Source organism: Leptodactylus fuscus, chromosome 10 (assembly GCF_031893055.1).
Source record: "Leptodactylus fuscus isolate aLepFus1 chromosome 10, aLepFus1.hap2, whole genome shotgun sequence".
Lineage (NCBI taxonomy): Eukaryota > Metazoa > Chordata > Amphibia > Anura > Leptodactylidae > Leptodactylus > Leptodactylus fuscus.
In genome coordinates, this window is record NC_134274.1 from 49,035,639 (window position 1) to 49,062,072 (window position 26,434).

The following is a 26,434-nucleotide window of genomic DNA, read 5'->3' on the forward strand; positions in this document are numbered from 1 at the left end:
CCGGCAATCTCAATACTGATCCCAGTACTTTTGGGCCCCTGTGCGACTGCACCCTCTGCCCCCCTCAAGTTACAGTCCAGCATCCCACATAATATGGACATATTCAGCCTACATAATGCCTCTTTACAGTGAATAGTACAATATTTAGATAATATTCCCTTATAAGGTTCACCTAATGTTGCAATTAAATCCCGGCATACAGATGTAGCAAACATTAACCTGACTCAGCAAATGCCAACTTGACATTTAATGTGTTGCATACCATTCAATTCCATGGCATTAAATGCTGAGTCATGTTAGCGTTTGCTACATCCTTCCACTGCTACGTACTACTACATGGATTTGTATGTGGGGAGCCTACATTTGGGGGCTCCGACCATTGCTGACCATTAAATCCAGCTGAACCTTTGCTTAGTATATTCGTTTTATGATGTAAAACAAGATGAATATCAGATCGCCTAGGCAGAGGAGGATACCTATACTGGTATACCCTCACTGAGAATGCCTTACATGAAGGGCTCGTTGGCCATTAATAGAACAGAATGTAACAGCTCTTATATCTGGAAAGGTATTATCATGTATCAAACAGACGAGACTGAAGGCTGAAGAGGGACATCAAAAGAAAAACAAATACTTTACCTGAAAAGAAGAATATAATGTGTAGTCCTAGTTATGTTAGTCTCGTATTTTATCTATTAGCAATATCTAGAAGTGAACAGTCAAAAACTTGTCCATGTTTACTACTTAATGGTTTCTATATAGGGATTTTCAACAACTTATCAATTGATGTATTACCATTACTATATGTTATCAATGGGGGTCCAACAAGGGCATCCTTGTGGATCAACCGCACAAGCCATATGACATCACATTCATCTGTCACTTGGCCTGTTAGGAGCTCAGTCCCTTTCATGCGAATGAATACCAAAAACAGCTGCTGTAGAAATGTAGTGTAGAGGCCAAAGTACTGCCCCTTCAGTCAGCTGATCGGTGCCATAAGGCTACATCATCAATATGCAAGCCTAGAAAATCCTTTGTCTTGTTGTAAAGATGGACACATCATAGAGGGGCCTCCGCTTACTGCTCTAGTGCCCCAAGACCACCAATGGCGGGACCAGTAAACAGAAATTCTTTCGTAGCAACATTTTACATAAGATATTCCCACAATATAACCGCTAAACAAACATCCTGATAGAAATGTTCATTAGACTGGCAGGACGGTGGGTCAGTGGTTAGTACTGCAGCCTTAGAGTCCTGGGTTCGAATTCTGCCAAGGACAATATCTGCAAGGAGTTTGTATGTTCTCCCCGTGTTTGCGTGGGTTTCCTCCCACACTCCAAAGACATACTGATAGGGGAAAAAATGTTCATTAGATCCTCAGCTATTTGTTCATTTGCCTATTGATCTCCAAGTAAACCCAACTACATTATGGTATTATGATAGGATTCCTATGCCTGATCGAGTGTTGCAAAGAGTAAAAGCAAGATAAACAGTATGTACTAAACCGGGATTATGTCCTAAAAATTAACTAAAATTTATTTCTGCCTCTATTATACAATACAAAAGGGATATATAAAATTACAGAGTTAGAACCTCCCCAAATTCTCCATTTATTAAAATTCTACGTGCAGTTCTTCCCTATGAGCATTGTCCTAGCTCTACTACAACGTTCACACTACTCCTCGTGGAATCCGATAATGGATTCCTTGACTATTTACTGCAAATGGACATTACTGCTGCCAAACCATTATAATAAAAGAGAACATCTGGACTATGTGCACTTGTATATACCCATTCAGCACTTCCACCTTATAAATAACACATTACTTTTTCCACCTTCTTCACCGGATCATAAATTAGATTTTTCTCTAAACGTTTGCCGCCTGTTCTACCTTAAAAATGTCAGATGACGCGCGTGGATGAGGTTCAGAGGATTAAAACAGACACAGGGTCCTTTTTTACCAAATGATACTGTTACACTGTGTTTGACTGTAAGGAGATGCTCAGCTGTTGAACGCATACCAAAAATGGCTATATGACTATCTGCTTACAGGCTCCAGCGCGTTCTTAATATATCTCAGTAGATAATATAGCAGGACAGATATTTTAGAGGCTAGGAGAAATGGCAAAATAGTTCTCAGTGTGAGAGGCGTGACACCATGTACAGTGAAAATCTCCGAAGCTAGACTTACCGAAAGAATAAGACCAATATACATAAAGGAAGCAATAATACAAAAACAGGAAAAGGGATCTAGCAGGGGGGCTGACTTGCTCCAAGTGCCTGGGGTAAGAAAAAAAACAAAAACACCTGGCCAGTGTATTTAGATACAAGGCTTCCTCGGCGAACGTAACCTTTGACCCGGGTAAAGAAAATCTTAAGTATGTCTGGAGGTGCCCAGTAAGGGAGATGGGATTCTGCGTCCTTAAATTCTCTTTCAGTAGACAGATACAAATACCCAGCCATTGATAATAGATATATTCCCATACATATTATATATACATATGCACACTGTACGTACAGTGCTTTCTTCAAAGAGAACCTGTCATTTCCCTTGAAAATTCTGTTTTAGGGCATATTTGTAAAAAACAACAGTTGGGGAGAATCTTTTCTTATACCATTTGGCTGTTATTTGACTTAGATTGACAACTGGATGTTGCCAATGCTATTAGCTGGGGGCGTGTCCCTACATACAGCAACACTGTCCAATCACTGTTTATATTGTCCGACGCCCCTGTGACAAGAGGAGTAGTAAAACCCAGTCGTCTATGTATTCATACATTTGGAGCGAAAATGGCTTTGTAAGTCTCCATACGCCTGCAAAGGTGCCCACTCCTCAAGGAGTGTTATTATCCCCTGACCCTTTATCTTTTCTGTAAATGTTTGGTGTAACTCTTTTGCGCTACAATCTCAGTAGGTCACAGCGCCAGTAAACTTCCTGGTTCAGAGGGGTATTCCATAAGAATACCCCTGGTATTAGGCTCAGAGGGGTATTACATTATACCTCTATTTTACAATCAGAACGAAAGGTATAGTATGCACTCTGATCCATAGGAGAGGGGACAACATGGACAGAAGTCCTCGCTATCCCATTGGGGTCACATACAGGTTATGCATAGACCATGATGATTTGTCATTGTCTCTGCAGTCTGCAGCTCTACTGCTTTCCCTCGTCCCTCCTTCACATAGCTTTTAAGATGCTGCCTGAGATTGGAGGAGAAAGAGGGGGGGAACTTTAGAGCTCTATATCACAGAATCCCTTAGGGTTATGACGATGATCTTGGATTCAATTTAAAGATGAGAATCATAATAGCCCTTACAGATGCAGAACAATTTTCGGTTAAAAATGCTGTCATGAATTGGGATCTCAATGCCGAAAAGCGTTTTCACTAGCGACTCGCTCTGGATCTTTAAGGGCTATCTTGGTGATCTTGGTATCATTTTAAAGATGAGATTCTTCATAGTCCTAACAAATGCTTAAAAAAAAAAAAAAAAATCAGCATTAGTAGCAAGAATGTATAGCATACGTCCTCTGCAACTAAAATGCCACCCTGGCATCATGGCAGGGTAAAGGCTAAAGTCCCCGTGCAGTTGTCCCCACAGTTCAATGTCCCTTTCCTACCGCACAAAATTAAAATTAAAAAAAAAAAACACCAATACTCACCACTCCTCGCCCTTCTAGTGTCCCTGGTCAGAAGTCTTCAGGGAGTTGCATGCGTGATGTAAGTGACGTTATCACATCGGGCCTGCGGCTCCAGGGAAAGAGAGGATGAATGGTGAAGCAGGGAGTGGACAGCATCTGGGGCAGCATGATGGGACAGCATATGCACGACTGTCCCAACGGGGCTCCTGCTACCATAGGGCCTGGTACAAGTGCACCGTTGCCAATATGGTTAAAGCGACCGTGTGAATATATATATTATACAATTTTTTTATATGTATATTTTGTCACAAAGACTTACACTATATATGGGATGCCATGAGTTGCCCTCCAGTCATTGTACTGCTGATAACAGCCTGTCTGTGCTTTTGCTAACATCTTGCTATGCCATATTGAATTTTTTAAATAAAAAATCGGAGCGCTAAATAAGTTAGCCGTGGACATTTGTAAATTGTTACCTGCTTTTGCATGAGAGGACTAGGACATCACTGAAGACTTCCAACCATTCAATGAAGCAGGGATAAAGGATCGTAATACTAAGTGTCATCCACTGGAACAGTAGAGCTTAACATAACATACTATGTCCTTGGGAAAATGTCTCTCGAAAATACTTTTCATGGTCGGCCAGCAGCCATGAACCCTCTATAAGTCTTACTGGATAAGAGAGTAATCCTCACATTTTCTGTCTATTGCTCATAGCAGCATTTAGCAATACAGTTGTTTCCTCTTCTATTTGTGGAGGCTTCTGAACAGCTTGTAGCTTTGGTTAATGTCAAGGGTCTTTCTGTTAAATGTTACCATACAATACGATCACTTCAATGCGGAGACAGACAATGTTGTGCATGTACATTCAGAGCCGCTCTAAAGCGCCTTACATTGTCTTTCCATTTATAAGATGCGGCTTTATGTTACTTGGCAGCCAGTTTTATGATTCTGTTCCATAGGCTTGCATTGGGATTCAAGAATGATGCTAAAATAAGGTGGCCAATAAAGCTGGCCATATACACTAGTTAAGGTCAGCCAAACCCATTGAGTCTGTTGGAACTGGCCATTTACCTAATGTCTAGGAGGTCTCACAACACTAAATGTCAGGGGGATGAGTATTGACCTTCTTGGATTGCAACCTGCCCAATCCAGTTCTGAGATAAGCCACCACCACAGGGGTCCGACAATGGCCCATTTATCAATTCACAACACATGTACAATAGGCTAAGCCAAGCTTGGATGTATATGAGGGGTTATGCATGACCAGCCTACAAAGTTTAGCATTTACAGTATAGTAATGGTTCTCAGAGCATAGTTTTTGATTAATAAATGAGTTTCGCACCCAATATTGATGGCGTAGGCGGAGGATAGACCAATATTATTAGATTTGTGGGGATCAGACAACAAGAACCCCTGCAGATCAGCCGGTCTGGGATAGTATGGCTCCCAGTAGCATTTCCATACTGAGAGGCACACTCAATATGTAGTGGTGGGTTTAGGTACTGCAGTGATGTCCCCTTGATCTGACATATGCTAAATGAGTTTTGTTATGGCATACACTGGGCTGATATGTAGAAACATACCTTTTTATTGCATGGATAAGCACACGGACCCCATTATAGTCTATGGGGTCTGTGTGCTTTCATTGCTGACGGCTGGTCAATGCGTTTGGTATTTTATTTTGGGGGGATCCCCATGCGGATGAACGCAGATGTGAACCAGGCCTAACATGCTAACAATGTAGATGCAATTGTAAGGTATAAAGGAATACTAGGAAAAGTACCCAATTTCATAATAATCATATTTTATTTGGCTTTCTAAGGTCTGGTATCTACATAAATGGAGCATTTTCTTGACCCACTTTGTTGCAGCAAGTCAATCACAGGCCTTCTAGAAATTGTTACTAGTAAAATGTCAATACATAGCAATGTTTTCTTGATTCTAACATACAAATTCAACCTTTTTGTGATTACCGATATTTTTCTTCTCTTTACTTTATTTCTTCTTTACCTTTACAGGTCATAGCCAACACTGTTGCCAAGTTAGTATAAGATTGTTGCATTGTGTCCTTTGGATTTGTGTGCTTGTGTAGCTTGTCCCTTTGGTAGCATGTACATGCATTGTTTACAGAGGCAATAACATAAGGGGTCGTGCCTCCCGTATCTATCTGTAGACTGGGGGTACTAGAGCATGCTGCTAAAGTTTGGTAACGTATGTTTATAAAGAAACATGGGTGCGTTTCTAAAATATTGAAGAGGACCTTTCACCACCTCCACCTTCTCAAGTTCTTTGCATCCTCCATTGCTGCACCACCAATTCCAGCACAGTGGGAATTTTTACTTGTGTGTCCACCATTCCTGAGCAATCATATCTGTTAGCTTCAGCACAATTGGGGTCTCTCTGTCAGTTGGGTGGTCCCCGTTTCTCTGCTTCAGCTTGGGACAGTAGAGAGTTTGATCAGCATACTGGGTACTGAAGCTAACAGAACTGAATGCTCAGAAATGGTGGGGAATAGAGTCAAAATGACAACTGCATCGGAATCAGTAGAGCGGCACTTTTTAAAGGATGTAAAAACTGGTAAAGCTGGTGAAAGAGTCACTTTAAAAGGGTTGTCCCAGAATCACGGCTTATCTATACACAGGGTTTTTATCATATCTAACCTGTGTATCTATGACAATGGGACCCTTGTGCCCCCCCTCTCCTTTGTGTCTTATTCAATGTCAGACATTGACGAGCAGGATCACATATGCAATATGGTCGCTCCATATAAAAAGGTGGCCTATGAGCTCTAGTCTCATGATTGGTGAGGTTCATAACCATTGAATCCTCAGGGATCAGCTGTGATTGGGGTACAACTCCTCTGGGCCAGACTCCCTTCTCTTACCGAAATATAGTGAAACCCATTAAAGGCCGGGACCCCACGTAGTGTAAGCGATTGACACATTGCAGAAATTTTTTTGGAAAAACGCAGCATGCCAATTATACATACGGAAACACTGGCGGTCTCGGTTTATAATGAAAGCAGAAAGTCCACAGGAAGGGTTGAGCCAATCTTGTGAATCAATTTTAAAATCTGATTCCGATCATTTTCCATCCGATCGTGATCGTAAAATTCACTCGATAGCCGATCGGAATCAGATCTTTTCCGATCCCGATCGCTCAATGTTACCCGCAGGACTTAATGTGAAAATGCTGCAGTCTTTTCTGCAGTGATTCGCTACGTGGGGCCTTGGATTGAAGCGGTTTCACATAATCTAGCCAGTTCATAAATCGAAGGGGTAGGTTTGAAGGGGCATGCCTAAACTCTCCAAAATATCAATCTATTTGCAATATACTACATGTGACAATACAATTCCCATCTGTCATGTCCATTGATGACAAATGGAGACACAGGAATAAGGGATTTAAGCACCAAACAATTGACTTTATCAATAGAGAAATCTTTAAACTAAACATTGTGCTTTTGTATGTCTGTTTCCTACACATCTAACCTAACAAACCTCACCCTGTTACTTCTGCTGAATCTAGAATGACAACTTCTGTGAATAAACGCTGCTATAAACCAAAATTGTAAAAGTTACAAAGACCAAAATAAATTGGTCATAAAATAATTGACTACATAATGTAATTCATCTGCTGCACAGTCTTAGTCCTGGCATTTAATGGGAGGGGTAGCCGAGATCTCTTTCCACATGTACTAATGGCATTGGTATAAATATTTATCCTGTGAATAATCTGTCTCTTCTCCATCGAGATCAAGGGGCGTAGGGCTCACTTTCCACAGAGTATAGTATACATTTTATTCAATGGGAAAAAAACCCAAACATTTTACTTTACATTAAATTTAAAAAAAAGAAATAAAGATTTCCAAGCAAGTAAATAAGTTCCAATGGTAAGGAAAAGACAGTGGGCTAAGTATGGAGTATGGCCTGATGTGCAATAGGAGTTACATCACATTTACTGCAATCCTATATGTATAGTGGTTGTCATGTAGGCCCACCAGCAGACTGCAGGGTTGTCCAGGACTATATGGCTTGTTATAAGGACAGGCCATAATATGTAGTTAGTGAGGGCCGACAGATGGATCAGCTGTTTGGGTTTGCTTCCGGTTCTTGCACTATTCAGTGCACGGAGCCAGATGCAGATGGCGCCTTGTCCTATAGTGAGCGAGCACGGTTACAGTAAGTTTACGCTTATTGACATCAATAGGCTCAGAGCTGCACCGGACCACCGTACAGGACATAGAGCCATAGGCTTCCGACTTTGCACACAGTATAGTACAGGGTTCAGGAGCAAGCCCAAAAAGCTAGTAAGTGCGGCAATCAGCTCTCTGCTCCCAACAGATATTCATAGCCTAGTCTAACAACAGGCCATCAAAAAAACCTGAACAACCCCTTTACACTAGCCATGCATATTAGATTATTGTTAACTGAACTCACCAAATTCATCAGGATTGCCCATCCATTTAATGCATCTTGGGGTTTCCAAATATATATATATGTATGTAAATTAAGGCACTGAGAACTTGAGCGACAGACCATTCTCCTCAGTGATCCCATTGATCGTCCCTATAATCATCCTTTCCTAACTTGTAATAAGGTTATAGGAAACACTACATTTCCTTTGCCTTTGCAGCCAATGTAGAGTTTAGTTCCCTTTTAACAATACGAACTATGGTTGTCTAAGTAAATGAAAATTAAGCCATTATCTTAACTAGCTTCAATTTATTGTAAGATCTTACTTGTGAATCCAATGGCCAATTAGGATAACGGAGATTGACCATTATTTCAGCAAGAACAGAAAAATGGGGTCTCCTTTTGATATGTAAATTGAGATGATCTACTAAATTCTGGAAGACCCCCTATGATGCCACCATATGCCTTCATAGTTACAGCACAGTCACCATCTCTAATAAAACTCTAAACTGACTTGATGTGTTTTATGAACCCTTTCTGCATGCGTTAACCCTTTACTTCTAACCTTAAAAAATCCACGATCTCTAAGGATTATTCACCTATAGCTTATCTTGATCACAATCACCTTTCTTTTTTTTGTTTATTTTCCTTCTCTTTTGCACCATTCACCACTTCCTTCACCTCCGCTTAGCCCTGATTTTACGGAACGATTCAACCCCAATGTCCTGAAGGACTCAGCCCTCTCCACCCACAAGCCCATTGAGGTGAAGGGTCCTGGAGGCAAAGCCACAATCATTCACGCCCAATATAACACCCCAATCAGCATGTATTCCCAGGATGCCATTATGGATGCTATTGCTGGTCAAGCACAGGCCAGAGGCAGTGACCTCACGGGGTAAGCAATCTACGGCACGTTCTTGCATGTTGGACACTTAATTCCCCTTCACACCTTCTGTATCACTGTTTACGGATTTGTACTATAGGAAATGGTTATCCAGATATACTATAGGTTATTAGTGTTGAGCGAGCAGTATTCGTCTAATACCTCGCTGGCATAGGAATGTGTGTAAGCGGCTGATCACCAAGGGGTTAAGCTCATCGAATATTCGATGCATTTAACCTCTTGGTGTGCGGCCGCTTACACACATACCTATGGCGGCAAGGTATTCGATCGAATGCTACTCGCTCATCTCTAATAAATTTCATTGAGATACAGGGCTAAAATTCTATATTTAGCTTTACATTGTTAACTCTGAGAACCAAAGTATGTTTTCTAGAGTTTTTGTACAGGTACAGCAGAGGAAGGTTTGTTAATGTAGCGGAGCGCAACAAAACCTATTTTTGATGTTACAATGTGAGATATTTACCGTAACATTTTAGGGAAACCTGCTATACTCTGCTACACCTGTACAGGATTCTCAATTTTACTATCATGTCTTTGGATAGATTTCCTACTATGTCATTTGAGATCTTGGCAAAACCAGTTAGACCCAGGTGGTCAATGACTTCAGCTTCTGAAAACCGCAAGCAGTCCAAATCCATTCATGGCATAGGCTTGCTTTGTGTTGCCAGTGTACGCGGTAAAAATTCAGCCATGGCGACTACTGACTTTAGCAATTACGCCGCTGCAGCTCATCTTCAGACATGCAACAGCCCCCTGTGCAACCTCAGCTCTGGGGTCCTCTTAAATGGAGCATCATGCAGAAGGATATCCTGGGTTTAGGTGGTTTTCTCATGGAAACTTGACCAGTCAGTTCTCCTGACAAATCTGTTTTAGTAAACACTAGTGACGAGCAAGTAGCATTTGATCGAATACCTCGCTGGCATAGGAATGCGTGTAAGCGGCCGTGTAAGTGTGCAACCTTATATACTCTGACACACCCTATAGACAAAACTAATGGTAACATTCAGGTGGCTATGTATGTATAGGCCATGTATACATTTCCAGTAAGCTGAGTTGTAATACAATATGGGAAATAAGTATATACTAAAACTGACGTGTCAGGAGCTGGTGACGGGTTCTAATACAAAAACATCAACCCTATGTATGTAAAATGTCTCCTGTACTTACTGTAACAAATCAATGAGAAATCTTTCCTTCTGAAATTCAAGTTTGCCACTTGTCTGTCAATTACAGATTTTACCTTCCGTTCTATTTCTAGGAAAGCCGAAGCCAAATACAAAATCAGACAAAAGTCATTGCTTTATACCAGTTAACATTTTTTTCTCCCATAATTCCGGACAGATCTAGCTCCAATGGTAACATACTGATAAATGGTAAACTACTGATCCTAGTGGCTGAATATCTCTATACACTTAGACTAATTTGGAAATGTTAACTATTTAGTTATTGTATGCAATCTTCTAAGTGACGGAACAGTGACAATGCAAACCGAATAAAAAATAGCTAACCTCTGCCCCCATGTGGCCGCCAAGGACTACAACTGCACAGAAAAATCCAAAGCTATTTCTTAGTATCATAGAAGTACGACTTTTTGGAGCCGATATGCCAGTTTTACTTTGCATAGTATATCTTAGGTACTGGATGAGAACTTTTCAATAAAATAATATTACAGCAGTGCCCTATGCCAAGTCTAAAAGCAGAAAAAGTCCTTCGACAACGTCAGCCATTGGTGTCATGCTGGCTACGTTAAAGATACCCTTTCGAGTCACTTAAATAAGGTCTTCGGTCAAGCTGAACAAGCAAAAAGACAAGTAAAATGATAGCGTAAAGAAATCTCATAGCTATAGTAAACCTAGTGCAGAAATAGGTACAGATCCCGTGTCAGGGAAGATGTAGTCACCGTCTAGAAGCGGCGTTGCAGACATGAGCTGAGAGTCCGTTTCGAAAAGTTACAGAAATGTGTAAGAGAAATATAAAGCAGATATACCGTGCAATAAAACCTAGTTCAATAAGTCATTGCCGTGTGGTCTGTAGGCAATACGTGTGCAGTGATTGTATATGACCGGTGTTCATATTCTTGGCGTCTATGGGTGTCATACAGCTTAGAAACCAAGGTTATCAGTCAGATATTCGTCTTGTGTAACCGCAGATTACTGACTCAACTTCCATCTTGCTAGACTAAACAGTGTGGGATGGGAGGGAGATCTTTTTATTCTAAGACTTGGCCTTGATGGGATGAACGTGTTGTGTGTGTATATTACTGACTGTAATATTATATTCTATCAGCTCATTTCACTAAGATGTTTAGGAGTTCACTATTAGGGCATAACAGACAAGATTCTGTCCCATTCTAGGAAGAAATACACAAACTTATCATTTAGGTCTTGTGCACTTTCAGTGCAAGTCGGGTCGTAGTAACATAGTAGTTAAGGTTAGATAAAGGCTCAAGTCCAAGTCTTATTCATTTTCCAAGTTGACAAAGGTCTAGTCGAGCCTTCTGAGAAACTGTTTTTGTCATCATAGTACCATTTTGGAGTAAGTTTGATGAGGACAGGATAATGCTGACAGGTTTGCAAAAATGGCAGACTCAAGAGCCTTTACTATGCCCCAGCTGCCATGATAACCATCTGCACCCTACTATTAGCCCCACAGGGTGGCTAACGGAACACCTTGCTTCACTAAGATTTTGCTTTGAGGCAACTAAGGGGTTAACCCCCATGGCTTGGTGTAGTCTCCAATCCCAACCATTCGCTAAGTGACCACTATATAATATAACTAAAACTTACAAGTGATGTACATGTATGTCAGTTTACATGATTGACTCACCGTAAAATCTAAGGTCCACGTTTACCAAGTCTATGGACCTCAAAAGTGGCCAAAAACGTGTTTCAACTTTGCACATCATAGCCTGATCATCCAGTTTGCCACTTCTGCTGCCTGAGAGTAGGGTTGAGCCGATCTTGAGATGTCAGGATTCTTTTTAAAATTAGATTTTCGATCATTTTCCAGCCAATTGTGAAATATGCTCGATCGCCGATCGGGTTTCGATCTTTCCCTATCCTGATCGCTCAGCCCTAGTTACTTTATGTTTATGGAGTAGGGTCTAGCTGATCTTGAGATTTCACGATCATTTTTAAAATCCGATTTTGGATCATTTTCCAACTAATCCCGATCGTGAAATTTGCTCAATTGCCGATCGGGATCCGATCTTTCCCGATCCCAATCCTGCAACCCTAAGTAAGAGCTTAATACCAAGCCAGTTGGAAGTTGAGTCAGCAATGCACACGTAAAGTATCGCATGACCGTGCACCATTCCCGCAATGGTTTGACTACAGAGATACAACCATAGCAAGGTATGAACATAGCATTTACAATCGTTTGCAGTTTCCCACAAACGTATACAATGCTTGTGCCTGTCATCTGTTCTACTGATCTGTAAATTGTCAATCTGCAGTGTTGTTCCATTTGCAGTAACTTTCCATACTTCTGTGTTTCTTGTATTATTGTCTTGTATTCATTGACATACTCTAGTTGCTTCTTTAACTTTGGGAAAACAAGTAGAAGAAGAATAAGTGTCCAAAAAGTCTTCTCAATGGAGCACAGATCCAAGAGCGCTAAGTTATACATTAATAGAAGGGACTATACAACTAAATATTAATATTTAACACTGCCAGTGTTTTTTCTTATTAACTAGTTTACAAGTTGAGTGCATTTGTCTGTAATGCATATTGACTTCTAAAACTAGCGGTCCAGTATTTCCGGCCCACTATCTTCATAGTCGTTCCAGCTTCTTGGACCCTTTTCCGTGTATATATAAGACCATTTGTTCTTCTCTCAGGCAAATTTGACATGTTAATGATGCTTCTGTTTTCCTTTACTGACTATATTCTTCTTTTTTTTTTCCTCTTTATCCATTCTTTCCTTATTAACTTACTTCTCATACTAACTTCACTCTGCCCATCACATCACCATAATGATGGTTACCAAACCTCAATGCACTGGTCTGTTGGGTTTGGTCGTATCACTCACAGTCCTCCTGAAACGGCCGAGCCGTAAGTAGACATTTTTTCACTTCATCCTACAAAGGCTAGGTTTATTCCTCTTAGGTGGATACTCACCATGCTTTTATACTCCACAGGAATGTTTTTGTATTAAAAAAAAAAAAAAAAAAAGTCATTCTAAGTATTCCTGCTGCACTAACTCAGCATACAGCTCCTCTCCGAGTAATTGTTCTTTTACATTTCAGACTATGTTACCTACGCCCATAACTGATGGAATAAGGACACTGTCTGTGTAGGTAAAAAGGTAGATATAACAAAGGCCCCTAAAAACTGAACGTCGCTCCACAGTGCTTATCGAAGGTCTAAAAGTTGAGGTGAAAAGTGCCAAATATGCTAGAGTGCCAAATAGACCACCCCACTTAACACCCCTATGTTGGATTGAGTGGGACCACAGGTGGCAGAAAAATTAGCATCTTGACACTTTTTACTGGTTACAATTTTATGAAGTGATAACAAATCCCATCATTTTACGATCACTGGAGATCTCACTTCTGAGACCTCCCCACCAAAACGTCAAAGGGAGCTGAATTGGTGATTTATGGCTATGCTCCTTTAAGGGCTCGTTCACATGGGGCAAGAGTGGGCGGATTTTGGAGCTGAATCCATGTCCAAATCCACCCCCTCACAATAGAGGTCTATGTAGACCGCTAGCTGTCCTTTCTTCAGGCGGATTCCGCGGGTGAATCAGCTGCAGCGTCCGCCTCGTGGTAGCACGCTCCAGACTAGACTCATTCATTTGGGCCTACTCTGGAGCAGGAAGCCGCAACTGTCAGAAGCCGCGACAGTTGCATTTTGGTCCTATACTGACACGGCTTCCCGCATCAAAATCAGGACCAAAATTCGCTCCCCTTGCCCCGCGTGAACTAGGCCTAAATGTTTTGGCCCTGACTTGCACAGGGAACTGCAGCAAAGACCCATGCCAGTGAATAAAGTAAGCGCTATGGCCATATGGCCAATAATGATTTGCAAGAAAGTCTTCACTCTTAGGATCAGTGAGTGCGAGGTCCAACCCATGCTGATCATGGAGCGATGGCATAGCCAACATATACAATCACTTTCTAAGCTGGGAAAACCCTGGGTAGTCCATATATATATATATATATATATATATATATATATATATATATATATATATATAGCTCAGTTACACTCCCCACTGATATACTACTGGCGGTTCAACATACCCTTATTAAAAGGAGCCTGTCCTACCAAAGATTCCCTTTAATAAGACTGTGTCATCACAATAGATGTCTAGTTTCCTTCCTACTTAAAAGACATTGAGAATTCTAGAACTATTTGTCCTATTCAGTCGAAGATATACTGCAACTGTTCAAGGGTTGAATTGTAAGTCGCTCTGGGTATAATCTTGTGCTATCTTACACAATATGAGGGTACAATAAACTTATCTACTTTTCTACAAGTCGGGCAAGTTCAGCTGACCTTTACTACTGATCCCACCGGCCATCATATGGCTGCAGTCATTGCAGACACTTCTACAAGACCCATCAATGTGCTTGCTTTAGTCTGTATGTGGCTGTCACATGTCCAAATACTGTTCTCTTCCTATCACGTGTGCTTTCTAGCCTGTTTCACACATACCTCACCATGAGGATTTACAGGTCACTAAAAATGAATAAGTATATGTAGTTTAGATTTCGGAGGTAGACAGTTTGGCCCTTATGGTTGCCATCCGTATGGTGTCCCTTGGGCAAAAGAAGAAATGGAAATGTATATAAAAAAAAATAAAATCCTATACACCATATGGATAGCTATTTTGGCTAGATTAACATATGGTGACCATCTTGATAACAGACACAAGCAAATGCAGGGAATCCAAGTGTAAACTTGGCCCAATGGTACTTCGTCATACGTGTGGTAAAGCTGGCTCAGTCATACTTCGTGATATGCGCGGGAAAACTTGGCCGAGTTTACCGCACATATCCTGATCAAATTTAGTGATGATAATGTTTGTACTAATTCATCCAGGTACTAAACTAACAGGTACGTAAAATTAATAGACTATATAATTCCACTGTGAAGTCCCAGTTTCCTTAATGATGGGCACGAAAGTCATCGACTACTATGACCAGGTGTAGTAAAAATGTGATTTTATATATATTTTACAAGCTCATGCCAAGAACTTTCAGTCCATCCTGCTCCGGGTAAAGTACATTTGACAAAACCATCCATTGTTGCGTATTTACAATGTGGCAATATATATATACCAAGAACCAACAGTCAATGTCATAGTATTACTGTTATATTGATGACACAATCAAACCTTTACATGACATGATCAGGCAGTTATAGATATACGTGCCTAACTATATGGAAACCAATAGGGATATAGAGAGAAACAGTTTATACCTTCAAAGACAATGTCATTCATTTTAGAGGTTTGATTGTGTGATTATTTCTTCCATATTACATGTATGTTCTGTTATAAAAGACGATGCAAACAAAGGCTTTCTCAAGCAAACCTAAAATACTACATTCATCGTGGCCACTTACTGAGCCAACTCTAGCTTTAAGTCATTGAGAGTATTGCACACAGATATTCTCATCCATTCTCCAACATTAAGGGGCTGATAGCGATTAGAAAAGTGAAGATCTGCAATACCCTGCACACAACCCCTTTAAATAAACCCTTTGTTTGCATCCTTTAGGCCATGTTGACACAGAAGATGGCGGTCACTCCATATATACAATATACAGTATTCTTGGTGCCATTTCTCCACTGCTGACTTTAGCGTGGAAATACCAGAATTTGTAAAATGATATGTGTATAGGCTTTCTCATAGCGCCATATATTTATCATACTAGGAACATTTCTTAGAACGTTTCCTAATCCACAAGTGATGCACCTATGTGAACCTGGCCTAAAATATCTGAAGTTGGTCATTTAAATATTATAAAGGTTTAGGCAAGCTCTTACATTTACATCTAAGTGAAAGACAAATATTAAAGTGGATCTATCACCATCTCTGTGACCGTTCTGTTTATAATGCTTTTTAATGTAAACTCAAGGTGGGCATACATACAAATACATATTGGATGTTGGTTGGCCAAACCTGACGGCAGATGTTGGGGAGCCAAGGGTTAGGCATGTTCATTTCACCATCTGTGGTAGTAGCTTTCACCAGAGAGATAAGCCGCCATCTGTGGCAGTAGCTTTCACCAGAGAGATAAGCCGCCATCTGTGGCAGTAGCTTTCACCAGAGAGATGAGCTGCCATCTGTGGCAGTAGCTTTCACCAGAGAGATAAGCCACCATATGTGGCAGTAGCTTTCACCAGAGAGATAAGCCTCCATCTGTGGCAGTAGCTTTCACCAGAGAGATAAGCCTCCATCTGTGGCAGTAGCTTTCACCAGAGAGATAAGCCACCATCTGTGGCAGTAGCTTTCACCAGAGAGATAAGCCTCCATCTGTGGCAGTAGCTTTCACCAGAGAGATAAGCCTCCATCTGTGGCAGTAGCTTTCACCAGAGAGATGAGCTGCCATCTGTGGCAGTAGCTTTCACCAGAGCGATAAGCCGCCGTCTGTGGCAGTAGCTTTCACCAGAGAGATGAGCTGCCATCTGTGGCAGTAGCTTTCACCAGAGAGATAAGCCGCCGTCTGTGGCAGTAGCTTTCACCAGAGAGATGAGCTGCCATCTGTGGCAGTAGCTTTCACCATAGAGATAAGCCGCCGTCTGTGGCAGTAGCTTTCACCAGAGAGATGAGCTGCCATCTGTGGCAGTAGCTTTCACCAGAGAGATGAGCTGCCATCTGTGGCAGTAGCTTTCACCAGAGAGATGAGCCGCCATCTGTGGCAGTAGCTTTCACCCCATCGCCATTTACACTATAAGCATACTTGGCCAAGCACTTAGGGCATTTGGATGACCGGTATCTCATATATGGCCAGCCTTACTGCTGAGCTCTCCTCCCGATTCCATTTGATTTCTGACTGTGATCATTTCATGATCAGGCAAGTCTTCTTAGAAAGTAGGATTTGTCCAAAGTGAAGGATGAAGTATAACTCAGAAGCTTGAAGTCTGTGAGGAGAAACAAAGCAGAGTGCAATTTTGTTTTACATAGAAACATCCATTGATATTCTATTTGAACATGATAAACCTTAGTTAGGGTTTACCACAAAGATCAAACATGTTTACCATGACCTTGTTTCTGGTTGGACAGGTCTTGTATTTTCTCTGTTAATTTACTATTGTTCCAGGAACATGTGAAGAACTATATAAATTGATATCCACATAGCTACTTGTATTCCAGCTAGCTAGGATGTGAACATTCATGCAGGTGGTGACCGGATCCATATAATATTCACTCACATTCCATTTAAGAAGGAGTCATGGAAACAAAATTTCTAATTCTAATATTCTACCAGTTTTCCTAAATGCAAGACTTGCCTAAATCCACAAGAGTGAACAGGTGCAAACTTTAGAGATAAAACAAATGTTTTGGAGATCTGTTCATTCACCTTCTTCCCAGATATACTTCGGCATAAATTGGTTGCATGAATTACTTCTAGCAAATCTTCAACTCCCCTCTTTCTACATTGCAGTAACCTCACAGTTAAAGATCCTCATGTAGACATTGCTTCTCCAGTATATCAGGCTGTGCTTAAAAATCAGGGCAAAAGTGAACATGAGATTGATGACTGGGCACGTCGCGCTGCCAACCTGCAGTCCAAGTCATTCCGTGTCCTCGCTCAGCTGACAGGAACAGAATACAGTGAGTACATTCTAACTTCTAAGTTAACAATATTTTATGGTTAATGGACTGTTTTTAGTATTCACTATTGGAACAATTGCTGCAGAAAACCAAAAGAAAATGCTTTACCTAAAGAGCAATGATACTTCATGTCCAATCTGCCGGCGGCATGCTATAGTGCAGAGCGATATATTCAGTATAACTAGATACTATATCTCTTTATTCTGTTCCTAGGAGTCCAGTGGGCGGTCCTTGTGAGTGATCAAGTTATCTGTGTTTGACTGGGATGGCATTAATCTCTGAGATCCTCCCACCGGACTCCTAAAAACAGCATGAAAAGAGACTTGGACCAATGTTTAGGCCTCATGTGCATGGCACCACATACATGACTGTGTGCTACTGCCCCAGAGCACTCTGAATATATGGAGCTATTCCCTATTTATAGACTATAAGAGCTCTTTACATACAGTAAACTATAGAGCATGCCATAATGAAGATGAAGGTATAGTAAATGTCCCATTGACTTCCAGCTCCCTATTTAACAAAGTCCTGATAGGACCATATGAATGGGGCCCAAGACGAATGTGTACAAGATGGAAGAGTGCCTTGGCATCATATCCTTGTATAAGTTTTATACTCATTCTGCTATTCTTCTAGTTTCTTAAGATGTGTTTTCTTGTACTTACCTTCCAGTGCAAGACCCTGATGAAGATGCCCTGAGAAGAGCAAGGTAGGCAACTAGCAGCAAAACCATGCGGCCATCTAAATAGATAACAAAATGCCTAAAGCTCTCAAGCAGAATTAATAAACCCAAAAGTAAACCAGATTTAACACCAATGTTAATCTGCTATTGGCTTTTTAATTGGCTATAGCCAAAAAAGTGGTGACCAATTCTTCTTAAAAATATAGACTCTAGCAAATTCATCTATATATGATGTTGTGGCATTAAGTGAGCAATTTATTTGGATATTGTAGCATACATGGAAAGCAGTAGACATTTTAATGCAATTGCACTTAATAGGCAAATTCACAAATAATAAACCCCTGAAAATTAAGTCCATCCTCCTAGAACAAGGCACACCCAAACCTTATTCCTCTTACGTAGGTGGTGGTAACATAGTAGCACAGTAGATGAGGTTGGATGAAGACACCAGTTCATCATGTTCAACATTGGGGTTGAGCCGATCTTGAGATTTCAGCATTGTTTTTAAAATCCAATTTCCGACCATGCAAGTCAATGGGATTTTTTTTTTTTTTTAATGATCGAAGATCGGATTTTAAAAACGATCCTATTCACAATACAGTATGGAGTCCAAAAATTTAGCGCTTTAATTTTTGGACTCCACGCTGTGTAGTGATTAAAAAAAAATCCGCTGGCTACTTAGTCCCCCTGGTGTCTGCTTACCTGCACAAATCAGATTCCCGTTCTTCTCGCTCCTCTTCTCTCTCATTCACATGCTTTCAGAGCACCGTGTGCACCCCCGCATCCCTAGGCTAGTGTTAGAGATGGTGGGAGTATCGGGGCTTGTTGTGGCTTAGAAGAGTGTGGGAGGGGAGACGTGAGTGCATCATTCACGTCTCCCCTTCCAGTACCCGCCCACACTCTCCTAAGCCACAAACTTCGCCTTCTTCCAGCATCTCTAACACTAGCCTAGGGAGGCGGGGGCATGCACGGCACTCTAGCGGCAGCAGATCTGTGCAGGTAAGTTGAGCAATCGGGATTGGAATTCCGATGAATCGGATACCAGTTACCCCATGTCAGGAGTAGAAAAATCCTTCTCAACTCAACCTTTGTTCTAAAAAAAAAAAAAATCTAAGACCCGTAATCTGTAATATTTTTCCTCTTCACTCGGAAGAGTGAACCACTGGATAGGGGCTTTCTATTAATCTTCATGATGAAGCCTCTATGTAGCTTTTTGTGTCTGAATATTTAGCTATAGGACTTACTCCTGAGGCTTTCTCTGCTATAATATATAACAAAAGCTTAGTTTAACTAAAAAATACTGGAATGCTGGATTTTAAAAAAATTGATAACTTATGCCTCAAGGTAGAGAAAGGATGTGCCCACTTTCACACACCCTTTCTTCCCTTTCCTCTTAACTTGGAATATCCTGAAATCAGTGGCAGAAGACGACCAGCTTTAAAGAAGAAAAATTTTGTCTTACTTGGTCTCCGTGAAGGACACAAAATTTTGTCTTCAAAGCTGGCCATCTTGAGACACTCATCTTGGGATAGTTCAAGCCAAGAGAAAAGATAAGAAAGGAAATATTAACCAGCTAATACTCAACCAGCCATTGAATGGAAACCAGTTGCCATGGGGGTGTCAGCATAATCTTCAATGAAAGCTTTGGCGGGCACCCAAAAATAAGCCCAACCATCTCCATTTAGGCATTAAGAAGGAGGTTTAGTGGGCGTTACTGTATCCCCGGGTTACTGCTTTCTTCCTGAAAATCCTAATATATACTCGCTCTCCTTTAAAAAAAAAATGCAAAAAAAACGTTCACACATAGATGTAGTTACTTACATACAATTAATTTCTTAGAAGCCACAAATTCAGAGCCACCTTGGCATAGAAAAAAATCCAAATAAATTGCCATGTTTGCAGGCAGGGAAGTGAAGGTCACTGTCCCTAACCCCTTTATTCCTCCTTTCTCTCTCTTTCTCTCTCTCTGTTTTTCCATGCCACAGGGAAAAGTTTGAAACGGAACGCAACAGCCCACGCTTTGCCAAATTGCGCAGCTGGCATAATGGCCTTTCGGCACAAATCCTTAATGTTAAAAGCTAAATGCCCACGTGTAACACAATATCTATTGAAAGGCAATAAACCTAAGACATCCACTGCACACGATATACATAAAAATATATATATAAATAGAAAAACAAGGGCTTGTTGTTACAGTGCCTATCCCATTGTTATCCCTCATATAATCATAGTGGATATTTGCTTTGAGTTTGCATTTCGTATGCCGTTTGGAATCTGAAAGAAATAAACTAGATCTTGTATTTTGTTTCCTATAAATAAAAAAGCTGTAAACTAACATTTATGAGGATTTGTGTGATCACTGTATAGGCTGGGAATTTAGTATGTAGGGCTGAAGCTGTAGGATTGAGTGAGGTACATGCCTGCCATGCAGGTGAATAATGGACTCTGGCTTGACGGATTAGCTGTTTGACTATAGACCATGAATGGCAGACGCCATGAACATATGCAACCTGAATAGCTTAACTGCTTTCACTAGCACTACTAGGAATAGGAGTGATTTTATAGTGAAGACACGCCAATATTATTTTGCATTGTTACATATACCAATATTACCACTGGTCATCAGTATTGCTTATAGCAGTGCGATATTCAGCAGTGCAGTTTATTACTTTTCTGCTTCTGGTGCTGACAATATCAGAGAGGGCCCTGCAATTATTGTGCATATAGTTGTCTTATACGAGTTTTGTGCTTTCACGTTTGTACAGTGTGTGTATACTTGACATGGTTTTATGCTTTCAAGGTGATACTCCGATCCTTGGTTTTCATAGATAATATCTTATAGATCAGTTCTTGATTGTTATCGAAACACTAAACATACAAGTTCTGTATAATCCATTGCTTACCTGTTTAATCTTTGGTTTGAGGTCTGGTGAGGAAGTCAAGAGGATGAGGCTTATTGATCTTTGTGTCCTACTGCAGACAGAATGGGGGGAGGCTCCTGCTGCAGACACAGGACTGTGAGAGGGAGGACATTGCTGAGCAAAGATTTCTGGATAGATTTGTTCAGTATTAATTGTAATAGGAGATATATATGGGATATAAGAAAAGGATATGTTGAAGGGAAGCATTAGTGGGATATGTATTATTCTTTACAGCAGTTTTTATGTTTAGTGTTTCTTTAAGTATAGGGAGATGGTTATAATTCTGTTATTAGTGGCTTAGAATAGATGCTATACGTCAGGTAATAATAAAGCCTAAACCATTAGAAGAATGCAAAAAATGTTAACAAACATGCAAAGAATAGTCCTGTCAAGTCAGGATCAAAGTATCACTTATATTAGGAAGTTTTCTGTAGAATTTGTAGTAGAATAATAGGTTTTTCATGAATTCTACTTCTAGCTGGCAGATTTGATGAGGTTTTCACCATACGTAGTTGAGATAAAGATGTAATATAAGATTTACTTGTACTGGTTTTGATGTTGGTTTGCTTTAATGTTTGAATTACACATTAACTTTCTTGTATTGCTTTCGCTTATGATATTCTGTATTAATAGAGCCACAATATGTGCTTGTGTTATGCAAATAAAGTGGTTAATAAAAAAGACATTATTCTTGTTTGTATTAATCTGTGGGCTGGTTGACAACAGTAATACAGTCTTCAGGGTCTATGGACGATCATAGTGGGATTACACTTATTTGGCTGAGCTTTACCACTAAAGGCCATGTTGTCCTTGTATTACATGAAACAATGGCAATCCAGGTTCAGGCCTTGAGTTAGATGTAATCCACATGCAGTACCTGGGGTTTGGCACACCCTCAGGCAGCTGCTTCATTGGCACGTTAACTGTAGGGCTATTCTACATCATATAGGAGGAAGTGTGTTACCAGAACCTCAGTAGATGAGAATTTTTTTGAGCAACAAGGGTGTTGCAGTTGCTCCAAAGAGATAAGCAGCAACACGAGTTGTATTCAATACCTCACTCCCATAGGAATGCGTGTAAGCGGCCAAACACCATGGGGTTAAGCGCATTGAATACTCACTGTGCTTCACCCCTTGATGTTCGGCCGCTTACACGCATTCCTATGGGAGCGAGCTATTCGATCGAATACTACTCGCTCATCTCTAAACACCCTTATTGCTCCAAACAGTTTATTTATATAGACAAAAATTATGATATCTCGACAGCAATTCACAAAGGAAAAACACTTTTGGATCAGGTGACCCCAACCAATCAGCAGAGCTGGGCTGATACGTTGGGTTCTGGTGACAGACTCCTGTTAATGAAGATTACCAAAGCTTTAACCTCATTTTAACGTTGGTATTAGGGCTGCCCGTAGTTCTACTGAATTGAACTTGGATTCCCCATGGTAATCTTGGGTAGGTTTACTTGAATTATGGGGAAATTCAGGAATTGTGGCAGTAATATAGAATTATGGCAAAATATTCACTTCAAAGAAACTTCAACACACCTGTGTCATGGTGGTCGATCATCTTCATAGGGATAGTGATGCGAGATAAGATTGGGATCCACATAATGTCTTGCTCAGAAACATGTTCCTAAAACAATAGGACAACAGGCAGATATTTTAAAATATCTAAATACCTAAATATCATATAGGACAAAGATATTGCAAGATATCAACTCACTAACTATAACCCTAACTTTATCTAAGACAATATATTATTTGTTCCACTTCATACAGCTTACAAAAGAAATTCCAGTGCAATCGCAACTCAGACCACTGCAATATTGTATCACAAGGTTTAACCAAGACACTACGCAAATTCTAATACCACCACTGATACTAGTTGATCTATCATTATATTATGATATATACTGATACTATCATAATACAATGACCACCACTGATACTAGCTAATGGCACTTGAGCATATACGTGCCTGATCCATCTGTCCATAACCATCAGACTTCAGTTTTTGGCAGTGTGGCCCATAAACAAATACAGGGGCTATATAGGGGATTTCAGATGAATTTATTTAATAATTTTATCTTTCTTAGATAAATGGAATGAAGGGTATTTATCAGTCAACCCTATCCTACATAGGGATTGCATAGTGATATAGTCATGTATTGTAATCCGTAAAATGACAATCTACAAGGGATATAAAATATATCTATATAACCAGCTTTTGCATTTTGTACACAAGTTGCTTAAAGTATAACTATATAATACATTATATAATAATTTGTGCAATACATACATATTACATGACTTTTCATTTACTTTTGATGGATTGCTAGACAATATCTAATAGATTACATAGGATATTATCTAATATGACTGTATAGCACCAGGGTAAAATATTAAATAAAAACTTGACTACAAAACTGAACAAAATATTACATATCCCACATTATCAACATTAATTAAATATAGGGTTGAGCGATCGGGATCAGAAAAGATCAGATTCCAAACGGCGATCGAGTAAATTTCACAATCGTGATTGGAATTCCGATCCAGATCTTTTCCGCCGGGATCGAGGTCATCTCAAGATCGGCTCAACCCTATTCATGTATATATTAATAGGGTTGAGTGATCGGGAAAGATCGGATCCCAATCGGTGATCGAGCACATTTCATGATCGCGATCGGCTGGAAAATGATCGGAAATCGGATTTTAAAATCGATCCTGAAATCTCAAGATCGGCTCAACCCCAATAAAATAACAGATTTTGTACTACAGAGATTCCCAACCAGTTTTTCAGGAGGCCACTCTAGAAACCATTCAACTCTCCCCCAATGGCTGAGCACAGGGAATACAGAATTTCGAATGCACCTGTACTTGCAATCCAGCATGTCTGACCCTTTGGTTCTGGGGAAAATGAAGCATTCTCAGAGAGTCTAGCAGCAGCTACCATCACCATCTTTAAAACATGAAGGCTCACACAAGCCAAGTATAACCGTGCATGGGGTCAGGAAAGATAGAAGTTGACCAAAGATTTGGCCAACAGCTATCCAAGTAGTGTGGCCAGCCGAACTTCTACTGTCCATGGATACAAAAACCCTCGCACTCCTAGGAACAACAACACATACACCATATTGTACCCTCTATTTTTTGCTCAGTTTAGCACAATGTACACTGCACTTATCTAAGCACACACATTGTGAGGACAGAGAAAGCATTAAATGGCTCAGACCTGATCAGCTTTCTGCCAGTGAACTCTTCAGTCATTTTTTAGGAACCTTGATGTGCCATGGAACCAAGGTTCAGAAGAACTGCTGGACTTATATTTTTTTTTTAGTCTTCACAACAAAACCTTCCCAGTCTTCATGAAAAGGCCCTTGCCGTCAAAGTTGAAATCTCTAACTTTTTGTTCCACCCATTGACAATTAGCATTTGGTTGAAGGCAGTGACTCAGTCAGTTTAAGGTGGACTTTAAAAACCAGCTTCAGTAGATAAAATGTAGCACGTGGGCAACCTATCCTTCCTGCAATCCCAACCTCAACCAATAAGCTGCAAGCTTGTGCATCCATGAAGATGCTTCCATTGGGCTGCCAGTCTTAATTTAAACAAAAAAAAAAAAAAACCTATCGGCCTTCAAGGTAAATTTGCTTGACTGCTTATGATATAGGGAAGTACCATTTTCTGCTGTGGCCTGCGCTTGTTTAATTCCACTAACATTTCATCCCTTTCCTCATTTCCCGCTCACTTTTCCTCAATTCTATTCGTACTTACAACGTTAGCGGGCAATGCAATACCATAGGACTGTGCGGTGCACGTACTGAATGCAGTAAATGTCAACTGCATGCATTAAACTATACAAGTATGTATTATGATGGCAATGATAGGTTAACTAGTAGTAATTTTCATGGTAGACTCATCACTTTCTCAGATCTGATCTAAGGCATGGAGATATGGCTTGCACTGGGTATTGAGATGTTTGGGGCAACAGATACCGTTTCCCATAACCTTTGCTTGTGTTAACACAGACAATATACCGTACCCATTAATGTGTCTAAAAAGGGATTTCTAGAGTAGTCCTTGAGTATTCCAAAAATGTAGCTACAAATGTGTAAATAACGCTGCATAGTGATAGGTCTATTATGGTCATGTATGGACTAGATAGTAATCGCCCTACCTTTCATGGCCATACTTAAGACCATCCATTTGCTTCTTTATCTCGTAGTAACTCTTGAAGCCTATACATACATGTGTATTCAAATACAAATCCAGTTTGTCACATTCTATCAATCTATTAATCTGTGTCATGATATTGAAATCTATCTAGTACTTGTGTAGTCACTTATATCCCTGCCTCTTCAAGATGATATTTTTGTCCACTGGGCTATTTGCTTGAGTTATACCAGGTCATTGTGTTATACCAGGCACAGGACCCAAGGTGACCGACTTCTATTTTTGGTGTTCTATGTCATGCTCCACCCCTTTAGACCACGCACAAGGTATAATATAAATTCTCAGATTTTCCTAGAATATGCCTTGAAAAATAAGTCAAACCACCATTATGTTAGGGCAAATGTGGTCAATTCTGTGCGAATCCAGGAACGGGCAAAAATTGAATCTGTACCCATGTCAATAGTTCTGTAATATACGTGATAGGCTAGAAGAGCACACTTATTTATAATTAGGAACGCCAAAGAGATTTGTTGTCAAAGGCCTGTAGCGTGGGCTGTTCGTCTTTTGTGGCTGAGAAGAGAGAACGGCTCATTTTTCCTGAATATCAGATTCGTACATTAAACTCTGCATGTAACCGAAAAAAATTGGAGCTCTGCTTCTGTGTGTTCTCAGGTGTCACTTTAATCTCATTTTGTCTTACTACAATATAAGAAAGCACAAAAAGCATTTCTTCTATAAAAAGCATTCATCTTCTATAGAGAGAAGATTATCAATTATAATATTAGATTTTGTCTTCTTCTTTAAGGTCATCTTTAAAGTATCACATATTTGAAACTCAAAAAAAATTAAAATAGTTTAAAAAAATTGTTTTTATTTCTGATTGACGTCTAAACATTAATTTGG

General features: G+C 40.2%; 1 protein-coding gene across 4 annotated transcripts in view; it reads left to right on the plus strand.

Annotated features, from left to right (window-relative positions):
• The window catches only part of LDB3 (LIM domain binding 3), a 118,336-nt gene that overhangs the window by 42,920 nt on the left and 48,982 nt on the right, over positions 1-26,434 (plus strand). For 2 of the 4 annotated variants that reach the window (XM_075258442.1, XM_075258443.1), the window contains exons 5-6: positions 5,663-5,685; positions 8,751-8,954. In XM_075258442.1, coding sequence (XP_075114543.1) covers positions 5,663-5,685; positions 8,751-8,954 — 227 coding nt within the window. Of the gene's footprint in view, positions 1-5,662; positions 5,686-8,750; positions 8,955-17,581; positions 17,752-18,423; positions 18,461-20,418; positions 22,038-26,434 lie in introns of those variants that run through there. The other 2 variants (XM_075258446.1, XM_075258448.1) reach the window with 2 other exon arrangements.